Raw genomic sequence first — 21831 nt, forward strand, 5'->3', positions numbered from 1 at the left:
GAGCGAGCTGATTAGAAAACACATGCAGGAGCCTGACTGTGCAATGCTGTGTGAGTAATGGTGAGTGTTTTAAACGGGGTCCTGTGTGTGAAGAGACCCAGGTACAGGGGAAATGAGAGACTGTCTGACCCGGCGAGTCCTGCGGCAGCATTGTCTTTTTTCATGTGAAGCACTCGGTGCGTGTCATTCCTCAGTAAAGCGCTCTGAGCTGCATTTCTTGTACGAAAAGGTGCTACACAAATAAAGTTCATTATTAGATTAATATTATCATTATCACAGTAAATGTTTGCAAATAAATAAAGGATCTGGATACTTCTTCCACCACTGTGTGTTTCTAAATGTATATCAAAAGCAATGTCTATATACAAGTCAAGTGTTTCTGTGTCATCTGACTAAGATGTGACTTGACATGAATTTGGGACAAAAGTGCACAACATGTACCCCCAGTGTGAGGGGGGCGGGGTCTGCACAGTATAAACAGCCAGCACGCCTGCCTGCAGCTTCCTCTGAACCCATCACTCCTCATGGCTGGACTTTAAAACACTACAGCACTCATTCATTGCTCCGCTGGAAATAACCTTGCTTCTGTTCTCAGGCAGCTGTGCTCATCATTAGCAGCCATGCCCATCACTAAAGCCAGCGTGGCTGTTGGATTTATAGTGGCAGGGGCTCTGACGGCTGTCTTTGGAGCAGTTCTTCTGTTTGTGGGACCAGTGATAATGAACGACCAAATAATAAAGGTAAGTCACGTCATAATCTTAATACCATTATGAAAATCAGATTAGAATCATAGTGTTCTGCTTATTTCCTGCTTCACTTCAGTTTTTTCTTAACAAGGGAGTCTAACATTTTCTTATTTTTCTCTGACTGAAAGCAAATGATTTTACGTTGAACAACTTTCTTCAAAAAATAAAGGAGTGAGCATTCAAAGAGACTCAGCTGAAATGTCCCTGTTGCATGTTTCTCAGTCTGCATCCCATAGTGTAAACAACAGACCCCTGTTATTATTCTCTGCAGATATAATTCTGGCTGCTGCACCTTCATACACAGGGGAAGGCTTTTAGTTTCGGACCATGCCTCTCATTTGCACATGCAGTCTATCTTTACTGTTTTCCATGTGTAGTATAACGTGTGTTTCACACATAGATGCCACAGCTGGAGACACAAGGCGCTGAAGACAAGAAAGAGCCAATAAGAACGTGTAAAGTCTTTCTTGCTAAATGTCGTTTGGGACGCTGATGCAGCCCCCCTCCCACTTTATTTTATGTTCTGCATTTCTATTCTGACTGTTTTTATGTGTTTGCTTGTTGCTACTGTGTCCCCGCCGTGTGTGTGTCCTCATCTTTGTCCTGAAGTGTTTTCAACGCTTTGTGGAGAGGCGAAAAATGATTTTCAAAGTTCCTGACTGACTAACTGACTGACTGACTGACTGACTGACTGACTGACTGACTGACTGACTGACTGACTGACTGACTGACTGACTGACTGACTGACTGACTGACTGACTGACTGACTGACTGACTGACTGACTGACTAACTGACTGACTGACTGACTGACTGACTGACTGAGGTATTTTTTACTTGTCTTGAGCAAATTCCAGTTTGGGATATCCTTCTGCTCCATGCAGTCAAACAGAGTCCAAACAGAGACAGTTCTTTAAGGATTGATGTTTAACATCGAAATGTTACAAAATGAGGCTCCTGATTGTTGACAACAGGCAGGCCAGCTCACAGTGAACTACATGTAATTAAACTAGTAGTTTAACTACACTTTGCAGTAGCTTGCTGGTAGTTCAGCTACATTCATATTTGCACAGGGATTCAAGTAGTTCTTTTTTTTGTTGCGTGTCTTTATTGATGCGTTGCTTCTCTGCTGGACTTCGAAGCTGCCATCCCTCGCGCTTTCCCGTGACCAGTTATGTATGTATGTATGTATGTATGTATTGTATTTTTAGGTTTATGACCTGTGAAGGAATCTTTTTTTTGCTGGCATGTGACTTTTTTGTGTTATATTTTATTCTAATTTCACATCACATTTTTTTTTACAGCAGTCTGAACCAGTTCTGCTCTTCCTACGTAGCTTCAGTTAAACATAATTTGCTGATATGTCTGTTTTTACTTCTGAGTACTTCTCCCATCACCGCTTCTGGGTGTAGAATGAACCACAATTCCCAGAATCCTCGGCGCAGCGGAGGCGTGACCAGCAGGCTATAAATACGGCGACAATAGAAGCTGGTCACGGTCACCGATCAGAGGACTAAAAGCCGGCTGGACCGTAGACTTTACCGTCCGAGCGCAGTTTTCTGTCGCAGTCCTTCACAGCCAGCTAGCTGCGGTTAGCCGCGCAGCTCTGCGGACACAAACCGCCGCAAACACCGATGAGCTGGAGGTAACGAGCTGCGGCGATGAATAAATCCAAAGTCGCTGTCGGGTTCGTAGCTGCAGGCGTCCTCACGGTGTTCTTCGGGACGGTTCTTGCTTTTGTGGGACCAATAATCGTCGACGACCAGGTAGTAAAGGTAAGCACGGATATGTAGCGTGCTGAGTCACGTTTGATCACAGCTGAGGGCTCCACGCGGCCACGCGAGCCACACAAACAGCTGATGATCACCTGTCAGGTCTGAGCCCGTCACACGCACGCGCAGCGAGACGCACGGAGGCTGCGCTGAAACATGTGTGCAAGATAAAACAGAAACATGCAGATGTGTGTGCATGTTTGGAGACACATCAGATATTCCAGTTATGCAGGAAAGATGATCAAAGCTTTAGCTTTTTAAATGGAAAAATCATTTTTTAATGGTTTGTATTCATACTGAAAGGTTTCATGTCACACCCTTTTACTGAGACAGTTTAATACAAATCAGAAGAGCTTCTTTTGTCCTCCAGTAACAAGTCAAATCTCTGCTGAAACAAGTCGAATCAGCTGCTTTTCTGTTTCCTGTGATTGTAAATTGAACAGAGTTTTGGACTGGGCTCCTGGAAATAGTTACGGACATTTTTCACAGTTTTCTTTACATTTTATAGACTAATCAATCAGTTCATTAACGAAAAACAATCAACAGATGAATCGCAATGAAAAGAAGTCAGATCAGCTGTACTTATTAATCTGCATCCGCCTGTTTCAGATTTGAAACAACACACTGGGAGCAGATCTGAAGCTAGAATTAAACAATACAGCTGAAATGCTGCCTCCATCAGTTATCTGTGAACGTAAAAATCTGTGTCTGTTCGTAGATTTAATGACATTAGAACTGAAACGATTAGTCAGTCAAACGCTTGCTGGTTCTTAAATGTAAAGATGTGAAGCTCTTCTTTAACATGTGATAGTGCTCTGTTGGGTTTTGGTCTGTTTGAAGACATCAGAGAAGTTATTATAATAATGGGCATTTTTCACTGTTTTCTGGCGTTTTTATGAAAAAATGAATTGGCAGATAAATCGCTAATGAAAATAATGTGTGGTCACATCCCTTTTTATAATTTCTACGCTTTTTTTTTCTTTCTATCCCTCTCATGTCAGAACACAGTGATCGACCCAAAGAATGAGATGTCCTACACCATGTGGAAGGACGTCCCTGTGCCCTTCTTCATGTCCGTCTACTTCTTCAACGTCCTCAACCCTCAGGAGATACTGGCTGGAGAGAAGCCCATGGTGGAGCAGAGAGGACCTTATGTGTACAGGTACGCAATGTAAACTACATCAGTACCTCCCTGAGAACTTATCTGCCCTCGTCCTCTTTATCGTTCGACCGCATTAGCAGGATTCTGTGTACAAAGTGTACTCTGAACCAAGGGTCATAGGTTTGGTTTCAGAAGCGGGGGGGGCAATGAATTAAAAAAACAATAAAACACTAGTTATATAAAGCTGCTTGCTTTATGATGCTTATAACAACAAAATAATGGTAGTATAACAAAAAAAAGTATTGGTAATGGCCTGTCCCTAAAATCATCTTTAGTTTCCTTTACAGATGCCTGAAAATGTTTACTATATATATATATATATATATATATATATATATATATATATATATATATATATATATATATATATATATATATATATATATAATATTATAATATATAACATTATATACTGCTAATGTCTTTTTATATACTGAGAATATTAACTGTAAATATAAATATTACTGGAAATAACAGTAGCTCTTTGCAGCCCTGAGTAGTGACAGCAGGTGTTCCTTACACGGCCCCAACAACATTCAGCAATGAGGTCGAGCAGCCTGTATCTAGCCTGAGAGGCAAAACTCAGGGAAAAATTTCCCAAGTCCTGGCCGCACCCACAGACTGTATATAAAGATGGATGACGCGTCTCCACTTCCTCCCACTGTACTAACTGAAGCCAAAATATCCCAGAGCCGCGGTGTCGAGGTCCCGCCCACACACCCGGCCGACTCAGTCGCGAGCCGGCCTCAGCTGTCAATCATGACGTGAACCCCCCTTTTTATAGCATCAAATAATTAAAACCAAACTCATCAGGAAAACGAACACTTGAACAAACACCAGCGTGATAAGAACTACGTAAACTGACAGAAACCATCTCTGGGGAAAAATGTATTTGACGTGTACTTTGAGTTTTTAGTTAGTTTGGCTCCTGTCCCATCCGCTAACATGGAGGGGGCGGGGTTTATGACCTGTACTGCAGCCGGCCACCAGGGGTGATCCAGATGTTCTGGCTTCACTTTTGGGGAGCTGTCAGGTCGTCCATGTTTGTATACAGTCTGTGGCCGCAGCCCCGCTCGCTGCTGTGAGTGCAAAGTAATAACTGAAGCCGGCTAATTATCAGCAGCTTTTGCTTTCAGGTGTACCTGAGCAGGTGGAGAATGAGCGTGTGTGTACATATATTATTTTGCCTTTTTTTCCCTTTCTTTCAGAAAACGCATTCAGAAAGACAACATCACATTTCATCCCAACAACACGGTGTCCTACAGGGAGTACAGGCGATACTACTTTGAGCCTTCCATGTCTGTAGGGAACGAGTCTGATGTCGTCACGATTCCCAACATGTTGGTGCTGGTAAGACGTTGTTCTCCCTCGCTCAACACGCCTTCTCCAGTTTATTCACCCACAACCCCTTTCTTCGGTTGTCGGCTTTCTGACTCCCATCTGGGTTTTCAGGGTGCAGCAGTCATGATGGAGAACCTGCCCTATGCGGTACGTTTAATGATCAGCGCCACCTTCAAGACTTTCGACGAGGGGCCCTTCCTGACCAAGACAGTAGGGGAGCTGATGTGGGGTTATGACAGTGTACTGGTTGAGTTCCTCAATAGATACCTGCCCGGCATGCTGCCCTCAACCGGAAAGTTTGGCCTCTTTGCTGACGTGAGTGTTTAAAATGGTTTATTAAGCTCGTAAAAGTCCAGTTTTACGGCCTCCATTGCAGAGAGGACGACATGGAGACTAGAAAAATATGCAAAGAGAGTAGACCGGAGCTGTGTTTGAAGGGAGTAGTATATTCACACTGAAACAATAAAAAAACGAAGTGGTTCTAAAATGCCAGCATGCATGCTAGAATCGCCCAATTGTGAGTGAATGTTAATAACCGTCGGCGCCAGAGCGAAAACACATCGCTGCTGCGGTTATCGGCCTCTGACCCTGAAGCCTTAGAGAGTAGAAGACGTTATTGTCCACAAAGGTGCAAACTTGTCTCTGATCAGATGTTACTCAATCGTTTTATTCTGTCGTGACGATTGCCAAGTAAACGGTACAAAATACGGTGTTCACGTTACATTGTAGTTGTGGCAAAAGTTCAGGCAGGTTCGCTTACATAAAACATTATCCAATTAAGCAATTAGTCCATCTACGGAAAATTAATCAACAACAATTTTTATAAGCAAAGCAAAATTGCTAAATAATGAGCTAATTCTCTAGTGCGAGCCAAAGCTGCTTTGGTCAAAGAAACAAGCATTTAATTAAGAATCATGTGGGTTATGCACTTGTTCAGTCAGGGATCAGTAAGCTCATGCAGATGAAGCATGGTGTTCGACTATGTCTTTATTTAGTTCAACAACTCCAACACCGGCCTGTTCACCATCTTCACTGGACGAGGCGACATCAGGAACGTCCACAAAGTCGACTCCTGGAACGGCCTGACGGAGGTGAGCTGTCAGCACGACACCTGCAGGACTGTTTATGGGCGCATGTATGTTCTTCATCTGACTGTGCTCTGTGTTGGTAGCTGAGCAACTGGGGGACTCCTCAGTGTAACATGATCAATGGAACAGCTGGACAGATGTGGCCCCCCTTCATGACCAAAGAGAGCACTTTACCTTTCTACAGCCCTGACGCCTGCAGGTAGAAGTGTTTTTACACTTCTTTCTCTCTCACTTCTTTTGCCTCCTTTAATACAAAGCCCTTTTTTCCCGTGCGTGTTTTCAGATCTATGGAGCTTGTTTACCAGCGTCCTGGCGAGATGAAGGGCATCCCTCTGTATCGATTTGTTGCACCCAAGACCCTGTTCGCCAATGGGACAGACTACGCTCCCAATGAAGGCTTCTGCCCGTGTAGACAGTCCGGGCTGCTGAACGTCAGCAGCTGCCGCCACAGTGAGTCAGCATGTACACCTCTGCATCACCTCTTAAGGTTTTTTTATACTTTGTGGCACCTGATGCCACACTGGAGATTTGAAATCTGAAGTCCTGCAGACTCTTAAAGAAAAAATTGATTTAAAGTTGGTTCCTGACTCCCAAGATGGGAACCGCTGTTCTAGATAATAGACTGTGTATCATAAAACTGGCCTAACCTTATCAATAATCACACTGTATAATATCAGTGAGATGAACACTGATCATTCCATTACAAGTAAAAGTCCTGCATTGAAAATATTACTTAAGTATCATCAGCAAAATAATAATAATAATAATGATGAGAAATCACCCCTGTGAGAGTTTTTATTATTATATTTAATAGATTATTAAATTAGCATTTTACTGTTGCAGTTGGTCAAGGTGGAGCTGATTTGACTGTTGGGTAGTTTCATATATTTAACGTGTAAAATATGATGTATTGTTATATTTTATTTATTGAAGTTCCTCTTATGTTTTGTGCATAAAGTCTTAGTCTGCAAAGTAACTAAAGCTGTCAGACAAATGTCGTGGAGTAAAAAGTCCAATATCTGCCTCTGAGATGTGGCGGAGTGGAAAGTAGCATGAAATGGAAATACTCAAGTAAAGCACAAGTACCTCGGATGTGTACGTAAGTACAGTACCAGCTCAAGTACATCAGTAGATGTACGTTTCATTCCTCCACAGCTTAAATAAAGGTTTGAATTTTCCCCAGCAAACACCTGATGGTGCCTCTCAGAGAAAAGTGGTGCAGCTGAATAATCGAAGCGTTTCTTGTCCATTTTACAGACTCTCCAGTCTTCATCTCTCATCCTCACTTCTTTAATGCGGATCCTGTGCTGCTGGACTATGTGCAGGGCCTTCATCCAACTGAGGAAGAGCATGGCCTCTTCATAGACATTCATCCAGTGAGCACGCACGCACGCACACACACACACACACACACACACACACACACACTCATATGCCTGTACTGAGCGTTTAACCAAATTTCCAAATCTCTTCAGTGGATGTTAAGGTCACATGCTTCATGTACGTCATCATGTATTCACTAAATCTCTTTCCGTTGCACTGAGGTATAATAATATGATATGGTGTTTAAACCGAATCCTTTAGATCTGGTTGGATAGCTCAGACATGGACGCCGCTGTAGTGGACTGTTGGCCTCCACCCACACCTCCTTCCTCCACTTTGATAGATCAGGAGGAGGAAATGAATAAACTAGTCCTTAACCACGTTCTTTAGAGACGTTTTTGCCGACTGAGAAATACTCACCAGTGACCCATGATAGTGCTCTGCTAGCTGCTACAGGAGTCACTCACTCACCGGGTACATACGGCGAAAAGGTTTTTCCTGCCTCTGTGGGCCTCCAGAGCACGCTCACTGGAGTCCTCCAGGCGAGTCGGTGCGTGTTAAGAGACTTCGACTGGACGAGCCAACGGACTTCCTGTTGACTCCCCGCACACTGCAAAGGCATGCGGCTCTTCTAGACTATTTAATAAAATAAGTTGTTTGTTTTTCATAATGAAAACCATTTCGTCTTTCAAGTCATTCTAAGTTCCTTCTTAACTTAAATGTCAGTTGCTCCATGGTTTGACGTTTATTAGACATCATTTCTGTAACCATAATTTAGTTCCACATTTCAAAACAGAAATTTCAATGAAATACATATTCTTACACAAACTTTCTGTTGGGATTCTACCAAGTAATACAAATACTATAGACTTTACAATCATTTTTTCAAGTTCTATAATTACCATATGTTTGTAATGTTGGGCAAAACCAAAAAATATGATTAAATGATGCATGGTTTTCTTCACATCTGCTCCAGAATATAAATTATATTTATTTAGTTGAACCTGTGTGATGAAATCGTATTATCCATGCGTATTCTCTCAAGAAACTGGATGCAGTAGTTGTGTGTTGTTCTACATATCTCTCCTCATTGCTGATTAATTAAGCATATTCTTGCAAATCACATCTGATTTGATACATTTATGCATATTATTGACTTATTTGTCATATACCAAGAGATAACTGAACAGTTAATACAGGATTAAAACTTTATTTCCCTGTCTTTAATGCTCCACACATGCTGGAGATTTAACTAGCTGTTTTATTACCTAAAGGCATTACAGGATCATTCAAAGAGTGGATGTGGCATTTTTTCAAGATATCAGAAAGGTGACATCAGATTGTTTTGCTGTTGTCAGTGTCCTTGAGGTGGTGTGCTCACCTGGAGCACAGGTGGACTGATTACATATCACAGACTTGCAAAGAATCTCTGGTCAAGGGTGCGTGAAGGGTTGCATCCTATACGTTTACCTCCCAAAAAATCCATAAAATTGTGTTAATGCCTTCTTAAATTATTAAAATACTTATTTAAATATTTAAATAATGATAAATGATAAAGTGAATGTAATGACACACTCTGAATCTATAATATAGTGTAATGTATCGACAGCTTACCTGTTGGTAAAATGCAGGATTGTCATACTAATTCATTAAATTAGGAATCGCTGTAGTTTTGCACTGTTGGACTATTTTACATGACTGAACGATAAATGAGTATATATCTATTTAAAGGAAGCCAGATTCTTTGTACACATGCGAACAACAAAAGCTGTATTTCATCATGTGCGGACCACACACACGTTTGTTGGTGCTGACCTACTGCTGGTAATATCGGCAAACTGTGGGGAGGAGGTTTGAAGTTAATGTTTGTTTCTCTCTGTGGTTAAGTCTCAGGAAAAAGACCCTGAGAAATATCTAAATCACCTCAGTGATCTCAGATTTTATTGACGTACAGTAAAAGCGTACTGATAACTGCATTGTTGTTGTTTTAGTGAACTACAAATACCACGGACTGTAAGTTTCCTGTAACGCTAACATGATTCAGCTCGTTCTAAACTCCTTATGCAACTTTGCTTGTGTAAACCTCACCTGCAGTGTAGTTTATCGTGACCTGCAGTGTGATAAGGTAATTGGAAATTGGGCTATTTCTCCATAATCGCAGTTGTTTGTGAGTTAAGGGTTGTTAGAAGCGTTCTATGGCTCCAATAAAAACTGTTGCTGTGCATTTTGAAGCTTGTGTGCGCTGGAGCCAAGTGGATGAGAGTACAGCGTTCAGTCCAAGTCTAGAGTAATATCAAGTTAATAATTTAGGGAAATCACCTGGCTATTTCAAATAACGAAGGAAGAACTTGGAGCCGTATTGGATGTGTGACGTCTTCGCTCTGCAGCTCAGATTCCTTGTGTGTTTAGTGGTTCTGAAAGTGGGGTGATTTTTTTTTTTAAAAGCACATTTAATTAGCGCATTCTTCACCTTACTAATGAACAGTTGAATTTTTTATAAGCTGAAAAACACGCCCTTCAGTTCAACACACTCAGGACTTTAGCTGCTACAGCAGACATGTTCTGCTCTGGCCATTAGCTTGTGGTGGCTAATGTTAGCAACCATTAGATAGACTCTAATCAGTTCGCTGACTTGATGATTCTTGTGCTATTTTTTACCATTTTACCTTTTTGATGAAGAAAACTTGTGCTTCTGGTCAATCTTCACTATGATTAATAAAAGGATAAAACTCGCTCAAGTTGAGGTTCCTTGAATATAGGTTTATTCGACAAACTGTCCGCAGCGTATACGTCCAGCCGCCTTGTGTAACGCGTCATGAGGCATCTAAACCGGTCAGACTCGGCGTCTCCAATTACCGGACAGAACCAGATTTACACAGGGGACATCGGGAACCGAGCTCGTCTTCGAGGTCCTCCTGAAGCCTTGTTTATACTCGTGAGCACGCACAGAGGCGTTTATTTAAGGCAGCCAAGGGTTCCTCAAGATTTGTTCATTTTTATTTCCTTATTGTTTATTTATTTTTAATAACATTTCACCCCACTAGAAAAAGTGAGGGTACATTTACATTTTTATATTGCCGTGTCCAACATCAAAACAGAAGAAATAAGCAATAGATATTAAAATATGCAGTTATGCTGTAACTACTGACATGGCAGCTAACAGTTTCTGGTTGTTATAAGTCACGTTTCCATCCAAATGTTGTGCAAATTTTAACTGAATTTACAGAAAATCATGAAAAGAAAACATGAGTGAACGCTTGTTTCCGCCCGCTGCTGCTGTGTGAACACGAGCTCATTGGCTGATGGAGGTGAACAGCTGGTGGAGCTGATCCTCCAGCCGCTGCCGTTAAAGCACCGCAGAAGAAGAAGAGGACGCAGCGAGACGACGTCATTAAGAGTTCAAACGATGGGAAACATGATGGAAACGTGACGTTTCTATTGGCTTCATGTGTTCATGTGAGGAAGGCTCCAGCCTCCTCATCGCTCCACACAGCTGATGCTTTCAGCTCTGCACTTTAAGTCACGTGCTTCATGTACGTCAGCATTTATTCACTGAGTCTGTTTCCTTCGCATCAACTCTTCCACCTCAGCCAAGCTTAAAAGCCTGTTCTGATATTTTCATATCATTTAATCAATTAATGTTCACCAGACGGGTGTGAATTGCCATTTTAGAAAAGAAATAAGTCATTCAATAAAAAACTGAGTTCAGAAGAGACAAGCGGGTTTAGAGTATAGAATACAACAACAATAAAAAGTGATAGGCCAATCATGTCTGTCATGTGTCTGCACTTTTTCACCCCTTCAGTTATCGCTGCTCTTTGCCTTCGTAATGTTTGTCCTCAGTCGTCCTTATCCTTCTGACTTCCGCCTGCGTTCATTTTTTTTTATCAGAGCCACATGTCAAGAGCTGAGCTCTGAATTCTGTTTTATGGACTTAATGAGCTGAAGTCCTTATCTTCTTCTTCTTCTTCTTCTTAACATTAGACAGCTATTGACAAAAAGAAAGTTGCTAAGTTGTCAACACTGTCCACTCGGAAACTGTCTGTAGTGCAGCCTTTACTTACTCCTTAACATACATACAGGTTACGTCCATCTCTAATGAATTGCTGAGGTAACGCCTGCCAACGTGGCAGATCAGAATGATATAAGTGTTCATTGTTTTGTACTTTCTTTACCAGGCTACTGCTGTTCAAACGTTTACTGTGCTCAGTAGAATGTAATTAGCTTATTATTGTGGAGTAGTGGCTGACTCAACACAAATACAAACTAATGAACTGATTACATTCAGTAGTTGTTTCTCCTTTTAAACTTTTTCTATGTAGTAACTGTAGAAAATGTTGTGTGGGGCTCGGGGACATTTCATTTCCTGCACGTTCAAGTAACAAATGTTTGATTTCCGGCTCTCACGGGCCTGATGTTACCAACGTGAAAGTCCGGTACTTGTTTAGTTGAAGCCAGATGAGTCCAGATGCCTGAGGAAACAGGATGGCACGAAAGGGCTGCAAGAGAACAGTAATGACAGTGTCCATGCCATTTGTACGAAAAGCCTTTATACTGCTCATAGTATTTAGGATTTCCACTAATGTAAACTAACATACAATAGAAGCTAACAGCAGTAATGGATGACTTGTAAATTCTGAATGCTTCATAATGATGACCATGAGTCAGAAAGTGGGGTAGATCAAGCTGCTGATTTTAGTTAACAGAAGACAATTTGAGAAAAGGCAGAGACATCTGGTGAATCCAAATGTGAGAAGCTCCACTGCCAGCTACAGAAAACATACCCTGGTCCAGTAATTACCAATTAGTGACTTCAGTCCGCTGGGTCTGAGCTGGAGGTCTGGACCGGCCCACATCACAATTTGTTCTGCCAGAAAAACACAAACAAATCATAACAAAAGTCTGTTTCAACTGTTGTTTTTTTCAGTGCAGTCAGTAGGCGTTTTCGGACCGGAGGAAACTGCAAGAACTGGGAATGATCGAGTTGAACGAGTTCTTGAGCCCTTTTGAGGGATTTTCTTTTTTTTTTTTTTTGTATCTCTTCCTTCAGAGTAGGTGTACAGGTTGTTTCTTCATTGTGCGCCAAGTACTTTTGTTGCCTAAACCTAAATCTCGTGAGAGTTTCTGCAAATCCAGGGTTACCACCTAGACAGGACCAGAGTCGGTACTCTCCCAGCACAAGACCAACCTTGAGTGACTGAGTGTGCGGTGATTGATTGATTGAACTCGAGCCAATGGAGCGCCGGTAACACGGCCTTTTTAAGACCTGTGTAAAACATTAGCCATGTAAACAACAGGAAGAAAACACGGCAAAATGGACCGACAGTGAAGTCCAGGCTTTATTGAGCGTATCTGCGACTAAATGCAGTTTGCTGTTGCTTTGGACAAACTTGTATCTGAGGCAGCCGTTGAGTATTGGTTCCACTAACGTGTATTTTTTAAATTTACATTCGTATTTACACGTTTTGTTTTCTGCCTGCGTCTCTGAAGTGTTTTCTCCAGTTTACCGGCAGGCTGGCTCAGATTAAGAAAAAGTTGAAATAAAAAAAGTTAAAGTTATAATAGCCCCTGCAAAGTTTCTGTAATTCTTACACTTTTACTCTCCCAGTAAAGGGGAGTTTTTCCTCTTCCGAATCGAGGGTCTAGGGACAGAGGGTGTCGCATGCTGTACAGATTGTAAAGCCCCTTGAAGCAGATTTGGGATTTGAGATAATGGGCTGTTCACATCCTAATTTTCATGCTTTGGACTGAAAATCTCTGCAGGTGTTTCTGCCTCTGGAGCTGCAGATTCTGGATCCATGATTGCAACGCCCCCATGTTCCTGCTCGACACCCACTGCTACAATTATTATCATTATTACTATTATTATTTTTATTAATATTACCATTACTGTGACTTTACATCTCTATATGGAACTTCTCTTTCCTCCTGCTCTGCTTCCCCCCTCTCTCCAACTTTGCGTCAGCAGTTTGTTTTTGTCCCTTTCCTGTTTCAACGTGTCAATGTCACCGTGCACAAAGCTCCATTTAAAAACAAAACTGGTTTTCCCAGTTTGGTGTGGAAGAACTTGACTGGCCTGCACAGAGCCCTGACCCCAGCACCTCTGGGATGGACTCAACTGTACATTAATGTTTTTATTGTTACATACTTGTTGTTTTCTGCCAGGCCTGTTTGGTGGTGGAGTCCTTGGGTGAATTATTTGATGATAAAACTGGATTGTCGTCCTTTAAAATCATCAAAAGATGGTCCCCCAAAAGAATCACTCGCACACAAGGATTTCCTTCTTTTGTTTACTGTGTTTGGTTACATACTGTTGGGCGTGATTGTCATTAATTTAAAAAGTGGACATTAAAGCCTTTTGTATTCCCCATGTGAGATTTGTTTTTATGTGCGTCTCTTTCCAGCTAACAGGCGTCCCACTGAATGTCTCCATCCGTCTGCAGCTCAACCTCTACATGAAGAGAGTGTCAGGAATTACGTAAGGAAGTGTTTTCCTAAGCTATTATCATGCCATTAACATTTGTCATGTATTGTGTTTATATCGATTCATCGTTCAGTCTGACTTGTGTTTCCCGTTCCTATTACCATTCACCATGTGACCTCAGAGTTTGAAGTTGAGTGTTCTTGTCCTTGCAGAGAAACTGGCAAGATTTCTGAGGTGGTGATGCCAATGATCTGGTTTGAGGAGGTAGGAAGAAGTTTCTTTATTAAAATTTAACTCTGCAAATAAGTGCTTACAGAGAGCCTTCTTATCATGCACACATTCAGGGATTGTTGGTTCCCTTGAAACAGGAAAGGGTTCTTACATCTTTATTTCCAGCGTGTCATCATTGTTCTCCCTGTTATGTGTAATTGTCGTTCAGATCCTATTGTACCTTTTCTGTATTACAGTATTTCACAATAGCTTTGCCTCAATTTTCTCAAAAGTTGCGAAGAGTTTGGAAAACACAAAATGTCCTCCTGATTTTGGCCTCAAAATCTCCCATCGAACTCAAAATGAAAACATCTGGATCAAAATAGGTCATACATAAAGAGCATCACAACAATGTGCATGTTCATCTTTTAATTAATCACTGTTACAGTTTAAAATAAAATGGCCAATATGAAACAGTCTGAAGTGGTCATTTGAGCAAAAAAAGTGAGATTATTTTAATCTGAATATAGATAATGTTAAAATAAGGAGAAATGCTTTCAAACACATGTTGCATTGATTCAGTGATCTGTAGGTTTAGTAATGAGCACTGAAACTTGAGCTAATATGAGGTGACTGTATTCTGAGGACTAAACACGTGATTTAGTTATTAAAGGTAAGAAGTTAATGAGTCAGTTTGTCTCTTTCCATTAGAGTTTTGCAGATTGAAACTCTTTAGTGAAAACTGAGGCAAAGCTATAGAATAATCCTGTAATACACCACGATGTATTATTTTGTGCCATTATTTTTATTCCCTCCCTCAGAGCGGCTATATCGACGGCCCCATCCTCACTACGTTCCACACAAACCTGGTTGTTCTACCTGCTGTAATGGAGTATATGCAGTATGGCTTCATTGGCTTCGGCCTGGCAATGATAATAATTGCCGCCCTGGTGCTTCACAAAGTGAAGGTAAGGCTGCCACACAGCATACAGGCTGGTGAGTGTTGTTGCGTTTCTTTTTTTTAACCGCATGTAGCATGTCACTCGGTTACGCATGCTCTCCCACAAACAGAGAAAAAGGAGCAGGAGAGACTGCAGATGAAGATGCTCTGACTGATATTAAGGCTTATATAATTTAGCTCCAATACATTATTAGTCTAATCTGGTTTTATGAAATAAAATGTGACCCGTCACTGCAACCAATCCAACAAAGTGTGCTGCGTTGCATTTTAATAATGGAAAAAAGAAAACATTGCTCTGTGTGATGGGGCAGCATCAAATTAATTTTTGTGCCCTTTTTATTACAGCTGGTGTTGCATCATCAGAAAATAGAGCTTTTAAAGTTTAATCATACAGTTTAAATACACCAAAATACTCATGTTCCTGTTTTCACTTATTTAAAAAAAATAGTTTGCCTTAAAGGACAATTGCTTTTTATTACAACTTGGTTCTTCTATCTGTAAATATTGTTACTGAGAAGAATAATGGACAAAACTATGAAAACAAGACCCAAGTTGTAATAAACCAGAATTGGCCTTTCAAAGGACAAGTGGGGCAGCGGTCGAAGTGCCCTTGGGCAAGAGACTGAACCCCAAATTGCTCCCGAGGTGCCTTCGGCGTGCGTGTGTGAATGATTAGTTAGTTTCTTTGGACTGATGAGCAGTTAACATCTGCCATCAGTGTGTGAGTGTGTGAGTGCGATATGTAGTTTGTGAAGCGCTTTGAGTGGTCTGAAAGGACTAGAAAGGCGCTATACAAGTACAGTCCATTTACAAGTCTGGTGGTATTCTATATTTTTCTTTTTATTGTCAACAAATCCCATGAAAAGACCCAAACCAACAACACGTTAGTCCGTCTGTCAGCACGGTCTGACTTCCTGTCTGTGGCTCTTAGCTTCAGTTTTAAAACTTCGATCATTTTGAGCACCTCCACACAGTCGCTCTTGCTCCTCTGCTGACATGTATTTATATAACACTCCAACACCAGACTTTATCTTTCTACAAGTCTCAACCTCCTTTGACCGACTGGATAAAGAATGAAAGTTAAGAAAGTTCATATCTGTCAGGTGTAGCCGGCTGGAGTATACATGGCTGTGGCAGAGTACACAGTAGTGCTTATTAGTAAGGACAAGGTAACAGGTCATTTTTATACTATAAATATATATTTTACATTCCTGCCCTCCGGTGAACGTTCTTTAACAAACCTATAAGATGACATCTTAACATCTCTTTGGGGAAATAAGAAACCCGACATCCTTCATAAAACATGTTATTTGTAATATTGAGAGTATTTTAAAGGAATAATTCAAGATTTTGGTAAATACACATTTTGCACTTTCTTGCTGACAGTTGGATGAGCAGATCAATATCACTCTCATGTCTGTACGCTAAATATGAAGCTACAGCCATGAGACAGTTAGCTTAGCATAAAGACTGAAAACAGGGGAAACAACTAACCTATCTCTATGCAAAAAAATATGCCTCTAAAGCTCACTAGTTAATTCGTTATGCCTTGTTTGCTTAATCAGTACAAGGGTTAGAGTTAGGCTAGTTGTTAATGTTACCCCTTCCATCAAGTCTTAATGCTAAGCTAAGCTAACTGCCTTCTTGTTCTAGCTTCATATTTAGGGTACAGACATGAGAGTGGTATCGATCTTCTCATCTAACTCTCGGCAAGGGTTGACTGGCACCATTCTCGTGTCTGTACGCTAAATATGAAGCAACAGCAAGGAGAAGTTAGCTTAGCAGAAAGACTTGTACAAGATGTAACATTAACAGCTAGCCTAGCGCTAACCCTAACACTTGTACAGATTAAACAAACAAGATATAAAGTATTAATTAGTGAACTTTAGAGGTAGCTGGATTTTGTACCTTTGGACAGAGCCAGGCTTTATGCTAAGCTAAGCTAGCTGTCTCCTGGTTCTAGTTTCATATTTAGTGTACAGATATGAGATTCTAACTCTGACTTTCATCAAGAAAGCAAATAAGCGAATTACCCAAATGACAAACTATTAAGTAAAGCAAAGGGACAAGAAAACTAATGTCCACTACTAGAATGTCCATCATGTCAGCGTCATTAATTAGCATGTGTGTGTGTGTGTGTGTTATGTGGTGTTATGAAACACACTTTGCTTGATGTTGTAAAATACCATAAACCAACCAGTTAAAGTTAATGATTGTCCTGTTGATATCTCACTCTGTGGTCTGATATATCAGCGGCACACAAAGTAGCCCGAGGTGAACTGTTTGCTGAGAGGTTCAGATTCCAGTGAAGTGGTTTTAGAAATGAGCGCTGGCAGGTTTTTAATATCGTGATTTCAAAGTGTTTTTTGATGTTTTGTGTTGCAGAGGTCTCATTCAAATGCTACACTAACTTCCACAGTGGTGGAGAACCCTGGGGTTTGTAAAACTGTCGGTTCCTAATCAGTCATCCAAATCCAAATTACTTTGCCAAATTTTGATCATCGTTTGATTTTCGTGGTTATCAACTCGATTTTTGGAGTGGAGTTGATTTTTCTTTGTTTTTTTTCTTTGAGACTAATCAGTGCAGCAAGAATATTTGCTTCATTTCTTCTAAATTAGGATGAGTTACCATCCACTTTTCAGTCAGTCCACATAAAACTGTAGCAGCAGCAGCAGCTGTGTCAGCTGGTTCGGAACAGGCTTGATCAGATTTCTAGCTTTCAGCTATTTTGAGGAGTGGGTTAAACACCCTATTAATTCTATAAGCTGTATTGTATATCATATATATATATTGTGATATTAAACTTAAATATCTTTTGCACTGCTGGTTGGACGGTCCAAGCGTTATGAATATGTCAGCTTGGACTTTGGGGAAACTGTGATGTGCATTTTCTGACAGATCGGTCAATAATGAAGTAATCGTTAGCTGCAACTAATAAAAGTGCAACACGTAAACCGCTTTCTAAAAAAAACATCCCATGTTCAAGTCAACTCCAAGTCCAACTGCAGTTCAGTTTTGACCATATGCGAGGGCAGGCGTGCTGTTTGTCTGACTGTCATCACATTCACAATTCGTCAAGTAGTTTTATGTTAATTAGCCCAACATTTTGTTACAAAAGCTCCACACGCTGCCACAGGGATAATCTATGAAATGGCTAATCATAGCTGGTCCAGCTCTTGTGTTTTGGGGATGCATAGAAAGAAGAAAGATGTGGCAGAAACACTGCATTTGTTGATCAATTTCAGCTTTTCTTATCTTTCCATTCTCATTAAACTTTGTTGCATGATAATCAGCCCATAACAAGGAGCTGTAGAGGCAAACAAACTGAATGCCTTCACATTTAATTGTATATGATTATGTTAAAAAGACACCGAATTAACCAATCGCATGTCTTCTTTAATCAACTGCACGGTGGAGACGATAACCACTAGAAATGACTTCTTGCATGAATTCTAATATCTCTGCACATCCGCCTTCTAAAATAAAACCTGCTTCACCTCCATAACAACTTGAATCAAACCAGCAGCTTGTTGTAGTTTGTATTGTCTGATTGGCTGATGTGTAAGACAGTTTGGTCATCTTTTAGGCCTCCGGTAAAGAGCCGGTAAAAGGCCCACATGACCATGAAACAAAGGAGAAATGTATCATGAGTAATTCAGGTGGGTGCGCACAAAAAGGCATACACATGCATACATGCACTCATTCCTTTTGTTCATCCTTTGTGTTGAAGCTTTGGCGCTGACCACAGGTCCCAAACACAAGTGACAAGACTTTAAACTGTTCAAACTGCTAAAATGATGTCCCCACTTTTGTGACGGATAATGGATGATGCCATTTTTACGACATCATAATCAGCCTTCATTTTTGTTTTTGTTTTTTTCAGTTATTCACTTTTATTTAAATACTGGTCTATGACTTCACATAGACTCATTACTACCTTCTTTGAAAAATACCAAAATGTTTACATAATTTTGTGGACTGAAGCTTAATGAATGAATAATAATGCCCAAATCTTTTAACTAAGACTTAGATACTAGTACTAAGATGTTTGCATATTTAATATTTATTGTAAGGTCACAGACAAACGAAGTGTTCTTACAGGCAGAAAAGCAGGTTTGCAGCCAAATACAAGCTCTGCATTTGGCTTCTGCCTCTTAACCCGAGGTGGGGAAACTTTTCCACAGCTTTGTTCACCAAACCCGTCAATACACTGTCATGTGATTGTTTGCAGGGAGAATATGCTGTGAGTAGAGTCCACAGAGTGATACTAAAACCAGAATAACAAGAATGCGAGTTGTCATGTCTTTAACAAACGCACCTGATGTCATAATGAGACTGCTGCTGTTTACTCACAGCAGTCTTAGATGATAGATCTGAATCATTGAGTGAAATCTGTATATTTTGTGGTGCATCTAACACACACATGCATATCTCTTAGGTTAAAAACAAACATTTTTTCCTTGCTGACTGGTTATTTTTATTTAATTAATTAATTATTTGCAGCTGGCTGTAGAATCAAATATCTCTTCAGGATCAGACAGTATATTTGTGCATTATATAATCTCTTTGTATCTGAATGTTCTACTTTAAATGATACTGAGAGAAATAACAGATCCTATGCTTGCATTTTGCATTAATGTTTTATATATTTGTAATTTTGAATCAGCATGTAATTAGTCAAAATGCTGACAGCTGAAAGTGTTAAATGTTCTGTTTTTACACATTGATTTGTGCACTCTTCCCATGATAGTTTTGTCATTTAACCACCTGCTACCTCGTCTGCTACTTCCTGTCTGTATAAGTATAAAGTTGGTTGTCACCACAAGGTCCAAACAGCAAAGAAACCCTAATGTAGCAGGTCCTGGTTTAGTCTTTCCTCCTGTGTGGTTACCGCACTGTTTGCTGTGAATTCTGGGCTACTGCTCAGTATTCACTGTATTCATCATATTTTGTTTTGCAAAGCAGAATCAGATTTATTGCCAGATAGGTTTTCACATACAAGGAATTTGACCTTGGTATTTTGGTGCATAACAATAAACATAGTCAGTGTCAGTGGGGGGCCCGGGCCTTGTTGATGAGGCCAGCTGCAGATGGGACAAAACTGTTCTTGATGCAGATACATGAACATCTGTGTGTAAGAGATAATGCACAGAGAGGTGTTCCAGTATGAGTATGATGGGATGAACAGCACATTATGAAATGGAGCGGCGCTTCCTTCCCTCAGTCCGTTATTTTCTTTATTGGGACACCTCCCAGTTTATTAAGTTTAAATGACGAAATGTGTTTAAAAGCCACGAACCAATGGGGTGGCTGTGTTTAAATCGTCGTCCTGTCTGTTTGTCAGTTTAACTCGTGCTTAGGTTATTATAATCAGTGACTTAAAGGATAAAGCGGATGATAGTCGTTGACAAATCCCACGAAAAGCCACAAACCAACAATGTGTTAGTCCGCCTCTCAGTACTTTGTGACTTCCTGTCTGTGGCATTGGTTCCTACTGAAGACATGCATCTTTAAAAACAGCTCGCACACGTTTCCAGTGGCCATGGTGTATGGGTATATCAGCAGTTCTAGGGTTTGTTACTTCACCTAAACTGTCTTTGTCTTCTGAACATGTCGTAACGCACTCTTTCGTCTGACACAGAGAAGTGAAGGTGAAGGTAGCAAGACCCCAGATGGAGACACGAGCACTTCAGCTGAAGACAAAGACCCGCTACTACAAGATGATCTGGACTGACACACACACACACACACACACACAAACTCACACACAGCTGGTGTTGTGGACTACCTAATGGCCAACATCATTTCAGTATATTGAACTGAAACACTGTCACAAGGTGCTCAGTATGTTTTAAAACTTGCGCACAAGCTTTGCCATATTTTACTGTACTGTAAAGTTTATGAAACTCTCAGCCAGTGTGTTGGTGTTGAGGCTGCTGGGGTTGAGACTGTGTCGTCTCTTCAGGCAGAGCGAGTGAAGATGCTCTGTCACTTAAAACCACTTTTTGTATAATAAAACTACAACACTATTTCCAGCTTCCAGTTTTGAACAGCTGTTCATTTTTCTGCTTGGCGTTCGATGATCATCAGCGTTGATCTGAAACATTTGATAGAAAAGCTCTTTCTGTCTAATGCCAGGTGTACTGTATTTTACTACCAACGTGCCTTCATTGGGGGGGGGGGGCATTTCATCAAAGAGCTGAAATTGAATTTGTTGTTGAGGCTCAAGCTCAGTATCGAACACTCGCCTGGCAATCAGTGAGTCGAGAGCGGACGCGCTCGTATTTGTATACTGTCCTCTGTAACGATGTGAATGGATTTCTTGAAATGGATGTGAATGATGCTGTTTGGTGTTCTTGTTATAAATAAGTGAATGAATGAAGAGAAACTCAGAGGTAATAAATATATTTGAAATTCTGTTAATGAACGTGTGGTGGTCTTTTTTTTTCCTCTGGGTGTCTTTAACTACTTTACACACAGTTAGCTAGTTTAGTCCAGTGGTTCCCAACCTAGGGGTCGGGCCCTCGAAAGGGGCCACCAGATAAATCTGAGGGGTCGTGAGGAAAAAACAAAGTTCTGATACACAAATCTGTTTTCAGTTTTGTTTTTGGACGTTGGAATTTGTGCTTTGTGTTGTGAAATTTCGGATGCTTTTCTCCCTCTCTGAGCCTCGAACAATCTTTGAAATGAAACCATGTGAGGACTTTAGAGGGGAAACGTCTCTTTGGTGGAACATGATAACAACTCAGAGACATCTATAAATTGACCCGGAGACGCAACTAGACGGCTTATTTTGTAAGAGCTC

The 21831-nt window shown here is 40.7% G+C and overlaps 1 protein-coding gene across 8 annotated transcripts; it reads left to right on the forward strand.

Moving 5' to 3' along the window:
- Positions 1–497: 497 nt before the first annotated feature.
- scarb1 (scavenger receptor class B, member 1) lies at positions 498–21449 on the forward strand. 8 transcript variants are annotated; one of them, XM_044174295.1, is made up of 14 exons: positions 498–740; positions 3518–3678; positions 4887–5028; positions 5131–5334; positions 6015–6110; positions 6191–6306; positions 6391–6557; positions 7365–7483; positions 13835–13908; positions 14067–14118; positions 14886–15032; positions 17411–17461; positions 18613–18685; positions 20668–21449. In XM_044174295.1, the coding sequence occupies exons 1-14, from the start codon at positions 621–623 to the stop codon at positions 20673–20675; spliced, it is 1530 nt and encodes a 509-aa protein (XP_044030230.1). In that variant the 5' UTR covers positions 498–620; the 3' UTR covers positions 20676–21449. The 8 variants fall into 8 exon arrangements, with proteins under 8 accessions (XP_044030230.1, XP_044030234.1, XP_044030232.1 ...); XM_044174296.1 differs by lacking the exon at positions 498–740 and adding an exon at positions 2208–2519; XM_044174299.1 differs by lacking the exon at positions 17411–17461.
- The last annotated feature ends 382 nt before the right edge of the window (positions 21450–21831 follow it).

The sequence above is a fragment of the Siniperca chuatsi genome, linkage group LG18, assembly GCF_020085105.1.
Source record: "Siniperca chuatsi isolate FFG_IHB_CAS linkage group LG18, ASM2008510v1, whole genome shotgun sequence".
Taxonomy (NCBI): Eukaryota; Metazoa; Chordata; class Actinopteri; order Centrarchiformes; family Sinipercidae; genus Siniperca; species Siniperca chuatsi.